We start from the raw sequence: 10,000 nt of genomic DNA, 5'->3' as shown, positions 1-10,000 counted from the left end.
GAGTCAGTGGAAGAAGCAGTGTCGCTGTCCAAGGTACCGTATCGGCTCCGTGGGTGCAAACCGAGAGTGGTGACACTGCCCGGGGGGGGTGGGGGCGGGGGGGGAAGGGGGGGGGGGGGGGGGGGGAAAAAAGTTCCCGGCAGCTGGAGGTATTGGAGAGGGATATGGGCAGCAGGATGGGGATCGCGGCGGGATCGTTGTGGAAGATCGACTCTTTCCTCCTGGTGTTGGCGCTTTCCAGCAAGGTGCAAAAGCCGTAGGAGGTCTGGGCTTTGGGGAGATGGGGCAGGGACAGCGCCGCCTGGGATAGGGGGTCTGCGTTGGTGCTCTCCTCCTTGGGGGTCTGCACCTGGATGACATGCGTATTGAGGGGGCGAGGTGCCATCACTTCAAAGGCTGGCCCACAGAAGTTGGGGACGGACCCGTGACAGGGACTCGCTCGCATCCCCCGCTGGGATGGAAGGCTGGGGGGGATACAGAATTCAGGGATCCGGTCTGGGGTCAGGACATTGAGGCACATTGGAGGACTCTTCCTCGGTCTGTCTTTTCCAATCATGGTCGGCACAGAATTGCTTCTTCTGGTAGTGATTCAGTGGCATCGAGATGTCAAGGTCTGACAGGAGAGGCTGAAACATGCAAAGAAAGATGCTTTAGCAGTGGTGTGACGGTGACAGAAGAGACCAATGTCACTCCCACTGCAGAGTGACCCAGAGGCAATGAGCTATGGCTGATTGAGTTTGTCCTTTCTAAGGCCGAGATTATAGCTGCGGCATGCACGCGCAACTAAGCACGTGACACCACGCACGAAACATTCACTAGGCTGGAGGCGATCGGGAGGCGTGGCAGACGCGTCACCAGGCTGGAACGACGTCATTGGCTGAACCGCTCACGTGACATGGCCGTGATGCGGCCCTTGCGCAAAAAAACCCAAATTCAAATGTAATTTAAAAAGCCTTGCGCGTGGTCGCTCTATGGCCTGCCTCAGAGGTACAGCCTTTTGTTCACTGCGCTGCCTAAAGCAAAATGGGACAGGTGGAGGGAAGCTGCCAAGATCTCTTCCAAAGCTTACGACCCATTTGGTCATCTATATAAACACGGGAAGGTAACGTGACGAGAGAGCCGCGCGCACCGATTCTGTCCTAACACACGCAGGACTCTGTGTATGAGACTGTGAGGGCGGCATTTCCGTGCGAATAAGATGTGCACGGAAATGCTCGGACAGAGGTCGGGTCTCGCTCATGTAGCAGGAGAGAGAGAAGGAGGGGGGTAGAGTTGGAGAGAGAGACAGAGAGAGATGGGAGAGGAGGGAGAAAGAGAGGGAGGGGGGAGAAAGAGAGGGAGGGGGGAGAAAGAGAGGGGGATAGAGGAGAAAGAGGGAGAGGGGGAGGAAAGAGGGAGAGGGGGGAGAAAGAGGGAGAGGGGGGAGAAAGAGATAGAGTGGGAGAGAGGAGAACGAGGGAGAGAGGGGAGAGAAAGAGGGAGAGGGGGAGAAAGAGGGGGAGAAAGAGGGAGAAAGAGAAGGAGAGAGGGGGGAGAAAGGGAGGGGGAGAAAGAGAGGGAGGGTGGGGGGAGGATGGGGGAAGAAAGAGAGGGATAGTGGGGGTAGAAAGAGAGGGAGAGTGGGGGTAGAAAGAGAGGGAGAGTGGGGGTAGAAAGAGAGGAGGGGGTGGGGGGGAAAGAGATGAGGGAGGGGGGGAAGATAGAGGGAGGGGGAAAGATAGAGGAGGGGGGGAAAGATAGAGGGAGGGGGGAGAGGAAAGAGGGAGGAGGGGGGAGAGAAAGAGGGAGGAGGGGGGGAGAGAAAGAGGGAGGAGGGGGGAGAGAGGGAGAGGGAGAGAAAGAGGGAGGTGGGGGGGAGAAAGAGGGAGGGGGAGAGAAAGAGGGAGATGGGGGGGAGAGAGGGGAGAGAAATAGGGAGGGGGGGAGGAGGAGGGGAGAGAGGGATAGGGAGAGAAAGAGGGAGGTAGGGTGGAGAAAGAGGGAGGAGGGGGGAGAGAAAGAGGGAGGAGGGGAGAGAAAGAGGGAGGAGGGGAGAGAAAGAGGGAGGAGGGGCAGAAAGGGGGAGGGAGCAGAAAGGGGGAGGGGGGCAGAAAGGGGGAGGGGGCAGAAAGGGGGAGGGGGGCAGAAAGGGGGAGGGGGGCAGAAAGGGGGTGGGGAAAGAAAGGGGGAGGGGGAAAGAAAGTGGGAGGGGGAAAGAAAGTGGGAGGGGGAAGATAGAGGGAGGGGGAAGATAGAGGGAGGGGGCGAGAAAGATGAAGGGGGGAGAGAAAGAGGGAGGGGGGGAGAGAAGAGGAGGAGGGGGAGAGAGAGAGAGGGAGAGAAAGAGGAAGGTGGGGTGGAGAAAGAGGGAGGATGGTGGAGAAAGAGGGTGGGGGAGAGAGAGGAAGAGGAAAAAGGAAGGTGTGGGTGGAGAAAGAGGGAGGATGGGGGAGAAAGAGGGAGGGTGGGGAGAAAGAGGGAGGATGGTGGAGAAGAGGGAGGGGAGAGAAAGAGGGAGAAGGGGGGAGAGAAAGAAGGAGGAGAGGGAGAGATAGAGGGGGGAGAGAAAGAGGGGGGAGAGAAAGAGGGAGGAGGGGGGAGAGAAAGAGGGAGGAGGGGGGAGAGAAAGAGGGAGGAGGGGGGAGAGAAAGAGGGAGGAGGGAGGGAGAGGGAGAGAAAGAGGAGAAAGAGGGAGGGCAGGAGAAAGAGGGAGGGGGGGAGAAAGAGGGAGGGCAGGAGAAAGAGGGAGGGGGGAGAAAGAGGGAGGGGGAGAGAGGGAGGGGGTAGAAAGAGGGAGGAGGGGGTAAAAACATGGTGCCTATATGACAGAGATGGGTGGCGGATAGAGAGAGGGGAGAGACAGGGGAAGGGAGAGTCATAGAGAGGGAGTGGGAGAGAGAGAGAGTCATAGAAAGGGAGAGAAAGAGGGAGGGGGGGGGAGAAAGAGGGAGGAGGGGGGGAGAGAAGGAAGGAGGAGGGGGAGAGAGGGAGAGAAAGAAGAAGGTGGGGGGGGGAGAAAGAGGGAGGATGGGGAGAAAAAGGGAGGGGGAGAGAAAGAGGGAGGAGGGGGGAGAGAAGAGGGAGGAGGGGGAGAGAGGGAAAGGGAGAGAAAGAGGGAGGTGGGGGGGAGAAAGAGGGAGGGGGAGAAAGAGGGAGGGGGGAGAAAGAGGGAGGGGGGAGAAAGAGGGAGGGGGGAGAAAGAGGGAGGGGGAGAAAGAGGGAGGGGGAGAGAAAGAGGGAGGGGGAGAGAAAGAGGGAGGGGGGAGGAAGAGAGGGGAGGAAGAGAGGGGGAAGAGGGAGGGGTGAGAAAGAGGGAGGGGTGAGAAAGAGGGAGGGGTGAGAAAGAGGGAGGAGGGAGGAGGGGGGAGAGAGGGAGAGAAAGAGGAAGGTGGGGGGAGAAAGAGGGAGGATGGGGGAGAAAGAGGGAGGGGGAGAGAAAGAGGGAGGAGGGGGAGTGAGGGAGAGAAAGAGGGAGGTGGGGGAGAAAGAGGGAGGGGCAGAAGAGGGAGGGGCAGAAGAGGAGGGGGAGAGAAAGAGGGAGGGGGGGAGAAAGAGGAGGGGGAGAAGAGGAGGAGGAGAAGAGGGGGAAGAAAGAGGGAGGGGGAGAGAAAGAGGGAGGGGAGAGAAAGAGGAGGAGGGGGGGAGAGGGGAGAGAAGAGGGAGGTGGGGGAGAAAGAGGAAGGGGGCAGAAAGAGGGAGGGCAGAAAGAGGGAGGGGGGAGAAAGAGGGAGGGGGGAGAAAGAGGGAGGGGGGAGAAAGAGGGAGGGGGGGAGAAAGGGGAGGGGGGGAGAAGAGGGGGGGGGGAGAAAGAGGGAGGGGGGGAGAAAGAGGGAGGGGGGGGAAGAGGGGGGGGGAGAGGAGGGGGGAGAGAAAGGGGAGGGGGGGAGAAAGAGGGAGGAGGAGGGGGAGAGGGAGAGAAAGAGGGAGGTTGGGGGGGATAAGAGGGAGGTGGGGGGGGAGAAAGAGGGAGGTGGGGGAGAAAGAGGAAGGGGGCAGAAGAGGGAGGGGCAGAAAGAGGGAGGGGGAGAAAGAGGGAGGGGGGGAGAAGAGGGAGGGGGGAGAAAGAGGGAGGGGGGGAGAAAGAGGGAGGGGGGGAGAAAGAGGGAGGGGGGGAGAAAGAGGGAGGGGGGGAGAAAGAGGGAGGGGGGAGAAAGAGGGAGGGGGGGAGAAAGAGGGAGGGGGGAGAAAGAGGGAGGGGGGGAGAAAGAGGGAGGGGGGGGAGAAAGAGGGGAGGGGGGGAGAAAGAGGGGAGAGAAAGAGGGAGGGGGGGAGAAAGAGGGAGGAGGGGGGAGAGGGAGAGAAAGAGGGAGGTGGGGGGGGAGAAAGAGGGAGGTGGGGGGGGGAGAAAGAGGGAGGTGGGGGGGAGAAAGAGGGAGGTGGGGGGAGAAAGAGGGAGGGGGCAGAAAGAGGGAGGGGCAGAAAGAGGGAGGGGGGCAGAAAGAGGGAGGGGGGAGAAGAGGGAGGGGGAGAAAGAGGGAGGAGGGGGGAGAGGGAGAGAAAGAGGGAGGTGGGGGGGGGTGAAGAGGGAGGTGGGGGGGAGAAAGAGGGAGGTGGGGGGGAGAAAGAGGGAGGTGGGGGGGAGAAAGAGGGGAGGGGGCAGAAAGAGGGAGGGGCAGAAGAGGGAGGGGGAGAGAGGAGGGGGGTTGAAAGAGGGAGGGGGAGAGAGGGAGGGGGTTAGAAAGAGGGAGGAGGGGGGAAAAACATGGTGCCTATATGACAGAGATGGGTGGCGGACAGAGAGAGGGGAGAGACATATAGAGACAGAGGAAGGGAGAGTCAGAGAGCGAGTGGGAGAAAGAGAGAGTCATAGAGAGGGAGTGAGAGTGAGAGAGAGAAAGAGGGAAGGGGGGGAGAAAGAGGGAGGAGGGGGAGAGAGAAAGAAGGAGGAGGGGGGAGAAACATGGTGCCTATATGACAGAGATGGGTGGCGGACAGAGAGAGGGGAGAGACATATAGAGACAGAGGAAGGGAGAGTCAGAGAGCGAGTGGGAGAGAGAGAGAGTCATAGAGAGGGAGTGAGAGTGAGAGAGAGAAAGAGGGAAGGGGGGAGAAAGAGGGAGGAGGGGGAGAGAGAAAGAAGGAGGAGGGGGGAGAGAGGGAGAGAAAGAGGAAGGTGGGGGGGAGAAAGAGGGAGGATGGGGAGAAAAGGGAGGGGGAGAGAAAGAGGGAGGAGGGGGGGAGAGAAGAGGGAGGAGGGGGAGAGAGGGAAAGGGAGAGAAAGAGGGAGGTGGGGGGAGAAGAGGGAGGGGGGAGAAAGAGAGGGAGGGGGGGAGAAAGAGGGAGGGGGGGAGAAAGAGGGAGGGGGGAGAAAGAGGGAGGGGGGAGAAAGTGGGAGGGGGGGAGAAAGAGGGAGAGGGAGGAAGAGAGGGGGAGGAAGAGAGGGGGAGGAAGAGAGGGGGAGGAAGAGGGAGGGGTGAGAAAGAGGGAGGGGTGAGAAAGAGGGAGGGGTGAGAAAGAGGGAGGGGGAGAAAGAGGGAGGAGGGAGGAGGGGGGAGAGAGGGAGAGAAAGAGGAAGGTGGGGGGGAGAAAGAGGGAGGATGGGGGAGAAAGAGGGAGGGGGAGAGAAAGAGGGAGGAGGGGGAGAGGGAGAGAAAGAGGGAGGTGGGGGAGAAAGAGGGAGGGGGCAGAAAGAGGGAGGGGCAGAAAGAGGGAGGGGGAGAGAAAGAGGGAGGGGGGGAGAAGAGGGAGGGGGGGGGAGAAAGAGGGAGGAGGAGAAAGAGGGGGAAGAAAGAGGGAGGGGGGAGAGAAAGAGGGAGGGGGAGAGAAAGAGGGAGGAGGGGGGAGAGAGGGAGAGAAGAGGGAGGTGGGGGGAGAAAGAGGAAGGGGGCAGAAAGAGGGAGGGGCAGAAAGCGGGAGGGGGGAGAAAGAGGGAGGGGGAGAAAGAGGGAGGGGGGGAGAAGAGGGAGGGGGGAGAAAGAGGGAGGGGGGGAGAAAGAGGGAGGGGGGGAGAAAGAGGGAGGGGGGGAGAAAGAGGGGGGAGAGAGGGAGGGGGGAGAGGGAGGGGGGAGAGAGGGAGGGGGGAGAGAAAGAGGGAGGGGGGAGAGAAAGAGGGAGGGGGGAGAGAAAGAGGGAGGGGGAGAGAAAGAGGGAGGGGGGGAGAAAGAGGGAGGAGGGGGGGAGAGGGAGAGAAAGAGGGAGGTGGGGGGGGAGAAGAGGGAGGTGGGGGGGAGAAAGAGGGAGGTGGGGGGGAGAAAGTGGAGGTGGGGGGGAGAAAGAGGGAGGGGGCAGAAGAGGGAGGGGGCAGAAAGAGGGAGGGGGCAGAAAGAGGAGGGGGAGAAAGAGGGAGGGGGGGAGAAAGAGGGAGGAGGGGGAGAGGGAGAGAAGAGGGAGGTGGGGGGGAGAAAGAGGGAGGTGGGGGGGAGAAAGAGGGAGGTGGGGGGAGAAAGAGGGAGGGGGCAGAAAGAGGGAGGGGGCAGAAAGAGGGAGGGGGCAGAAAGAGGGAGGGGGAGAAAGAGGGAGGGGGGGAGAAAGAGGGAGGGGGGGGAGAAAGAGGGAGGGGGCAGAAAAAGGGAGGGGGCAGAAAGAGGGAGGGGGAGAGAGGAAGGGGGTTGAAAGAGGGAGGGGGAGAGAGGGAGGGGGTAGAAAGAGGGAGGAGGGGGGGAAAAACATGGTGCCTATATGACAGAGATGGGTGGCGGACAGAGAGAGGGGAGAGACATATAGAGACAGAGGAAGGGAGAGTCAGAGAGCGAGTGGGAGAGAGAGAGAGTCATAGAGAGGGAGTGGGAGTGAGAGAGAGAGAGAAAGAGGGAAGGGGGAAGAAAGAGGGGGAAGAGGGAGTGGCGAAAAATAGGGGGGAGAGAGAGGGAGGGAGAGAGGATCGGAGATAGAGGAGGAGGGGGGGAGAAAGAGGGAGAAGGGGGGAGAAAGAGGGAGGAGGGGGGAGAAAGAGGGGAGGAGGGGGGAGAAAGAGGGAGGAGGGGAGATAGAGGGAGGGGGGGGAGAAAGGGAGAGGGAGAGAGAGGGAGATGGGGGGATAAAGAGGGAAGTGGAGGGGGGGGAGAAAGAGGGTGGGGAGGGGGGGAGGGAGGAGGGTGGGGAGGGAAGAGGGTGGGGAGGGAAGAGGGAGGGGGAGAGAGAGGGAGGGGGAGAGAAAGAGGGAGGAGGGGGGGAGAAAGAGGGAGGAGGGGAGATAGAGGGAGGAGGGGGGGGGAGAAAGGGAGAGGGAGAGAGAGGGAGGTGGGGGGATAAAGAGGGAGGTGGGGGGGGAGGAAAGAGGGTGGGTAGGGAGGAGGTGGGGAGGAAGAGGGAGGGGAGGGAAGAGGGTGGGGAGGGAAGAGGGAGGGGAGGGAAGATGGCGTAAGCAGACATGGCGCCTAGATGACAGAGATGTGTGGCGGACAGAGAGAGGGGAGAGACATATATTGACAGAGGGAGAGTCATAGAGAGGGAGTGGGAGAGAGAAACCAAGAGACAGAGGGGCCCATGTACTAAAGGTTCATTAAAAAACATCCATTTAAATTGCCATTTTTGTGAGCTTTGCCATCACAGTATCAGAAAGCTTCGATTACCTGCGATAGCAAAATTCCCCAAACGGGCGAGTAGCCGGCGGCGTGAGGATCGAGCCTCTGAAAAGGCCTCACCCGGCGATTCCTTTCTGCTGCAGAGAGAGCCGCCTCTCCCAGCGCAAATCTCGCCCGAAATAAATGTATTTTTAATATACATTGTATTACTAGTGTAGATGAGCAGGGGGTCTCCAGAGCAGAACCGCGTTGATTTCAGGTCCGGGACCCCCTACTTCTTGAGATACAGGCCCCGTTATGGGGTGCCAGTATCTCCCATGCATTAGGCTGAGTCCAGAGAGGCGAGCCAGCGGGCGCGATCGGGAGGCGGGGGGAGACTGAGGGAAGCGGGGCAGTGACGTCGCTGGGCCAATCGCCCGCGACGCACGGCGCCATGACGTTGACGCTGCTTTGCGCTGATTGGATGTTTTCAGCCGACAGCGCTCTGAAAAACAGCCTGGCTGTCGGCTGAAAAATCCAACGCCTCAGCACGCCTGCGGACGCTCGCGTGAGCCCCCTCTAAAGACATCCTCATGGAGGATGCCGGGGCTCAGCGCGGAGCGTCCGCACGGCTCAGCGCGGCTTGTCCTTCTATGGACGTGATCTTAGATTGAGGAGGGGGGGAGGAGAAAAAGAAGAGGGGGGGGAAAAAGAGGAAGGAGGAGAGGGGCAGGGGGAAAAGAGGAGGGAGGGGAGGAGAAAAAGAGGAGGGGGGGGGGGGGGAAAGAGGGGGAGGGGAAAAAGAGGAGGGGGAGGGAAAAAGAGGAGGGGGAGGGGAAAAAGAGAAGAAGGGGGAGGGGAAAAAGAGGAGGGGGAGGGGAAAAAGAGAAGGAGGGGGAGGGGAAAAAGAGAAGGAGGGGGAGGGGAAAAAGAGAAGGAGGGGAGGGGAAAAAGAGAAGGAGGGGGAGGGGAAAAAGAGAAGGAGGGGGAGGGGAAAAAGAGAAGGAGGGGGAGGGGAAAAAGAGAAGGAGGGGGAGGGGAAAAAGAGAAGGAGGGGGAGGGGAAAATGAGAGGGGGGAGGGAGAAAGAGAGGGGGGGAGGGAGAAAGAGAGGGGGGAGGGAGAAAGAGAGGGGGGAGGGAGAAAGAGAGGGGGAGGGAGAAAGAGAGGGGGGAGGTCCAGGATGAGATAGAGGGGGGGTCCGGGATGAGAAAGAGGGAGGGGGGGGGGAGAAAGAATGGGGGGAGAGAGACTGGGGAGAAAGATGGGGGAGAAAGACGGGGGAGAGAGACGGGAGAAATAGGGGGGAGAGAGACTGGGGAAAAATAGGGGGAGAGAGACTGGGGAGAAATAGGGGGGGGAGAGAGACTGGGGAGAAATAGGGGGGAGAGAGACTGAGGAGAAATAGGGGGGAGAGAGACTGGGGAGAAAGAGGGGGGAGACTGGGGAGAAAGAGGGGGAGACAGGGGAAAAAGAGGGGGGAGACTGGGGAAAAAGAGGGGGGAGACTGGGAGAAAGGGGGGGGGAGACAGACTGGGGGGAAAGAGGGGGGAGAGAGACTGGGGGGAAAGAGGGGGGAGAGAGACTGGGGGAAAGAGGTGGGAGAGAGACTGGGGGAAAGAGGGGGGAGAGAGACTGGAAAAGAGGGGGGACAGGAAAAGAGGGGGGAGATGGGAAAAGAGGGGGAGGGAGAAAGACAGAGGGGAGAGACGAAGGGAAAGAGTGGGGGAAGAGACAGAGAGAGGAAAGATAGGGAGAGACATAGAGACAGAGGGAGGGAGAGTCACAGAGAGGAGGAGGGGAGTGGGGTGGAGAGAGAAACTAAGAGACAGATAAGGAGTTAGAGCCCCAGAGAGAGAGCACGCGAGAGAGAGAGCCCGAGAGAGTCAGAGAGAGCCAGAGAGAGGAGTGAGAGAGCCCGAGAGAGGAGTGAGAGAGCCGAGAGAAGAGGAAGAGAGTGTGAGCGAAGGGAGAGTGAGTGAGCGAAGGGGAGGAGTGTGTGAGCGAAGGGAGAGTGTGTGAGCAAAGGGAGAGTGTGTGAGCGAAGGGAGAGTGTGTGAGCGAAGGGAGAGTGTGTGAGCGAAGGGAAGGGAGAGTGTGTGAGCGAAGGGAAGGGAGAGTGTGTGAGCGAAGGGAAGGGAGAGTGTGGGAGCGAAGGGAAGGGAGAGTGTGTGATCGAAGGGAAGGGAGAGTGTGTGAGCGAAGGGAAGGGAGAGTGTGTGAGCGAAGGGAAGGGAGAGTGTGTGAGCGAAGGGAAGGGAGAGTGTGTGAGCGAAGGGAAGGGAGAGTGTGTGAGCGAAGGGAAGGGAGAGAGTGTGTGAGCGAAGGGAAGGGAGAGAGTGTGTGAGCGAAGGGAGAGAGTGTGTGAGCGAAGGAGAGAGTGTGTGAGCGAAGGAAGAGAGTGTGTGAGCGAAGGGAGAGTGTGTGAGCGAAGGGAGAGTGTGTGAGCGAAGGGAGAGTATGTGAGCGAAGGGAGAGTGTGTGAGCGAAGAGAGAGTGTGTGAGCGAAGGAAGAGAGTGTGTGAGCGGGAGGGAGAGTGTGTGAGCGAAGAGAGAGTGTGTGAGCGAAGGAAGAGAGTG

General features: G+C 60.4%; 1 protein-coding gene across 1 annotated transcript in view; it reads right to left on the bottom strand.

Moving 5' to 3' along the window:
- Positions 1-10,000, bottom strand: part of LOC142485967 (C2 calcium-dependent domain-containing protein 4C-like) — a 13,546-nt gene that overhangs the window by 677 nt on the left and 2,869 nt on the right. Inside the window, 2 exon segments of the mRNA XM_075584622.1 lie at positions 1-122; positions 125-626. The exon segment at positions 1-122 is cut by the window's left edge and continues 262 nt beyond it. Coding sequence (XP_075440737.1) covers positions 1-122; positions 125-556 — 554 coding nt within the window. The 5' untranslated portion in view covers positions 557-626.

This window comes from Ascaphus truei, unplaced genomic scaffold, assembly GCF_040206685.1.
Source record: "Ascaphus truei isolate aAscTru1 unplaced genomic scaffold, aAscTru1.hap1 HAP1_SCAFFOLD_684, whole genome shotgun sequence".
Classification (NCBI taxonomy): domain Eukaryota; kingdom Metazoa; phylum Chordata; class Amphibia; order Anura; family Ascaphidae; genus Ascaphus; species Ascaphus truei.
Note: the sequence above shows the minus strand (reverse complement) of the source record. Positions and strands in the feature narration are given on the sequence as shown.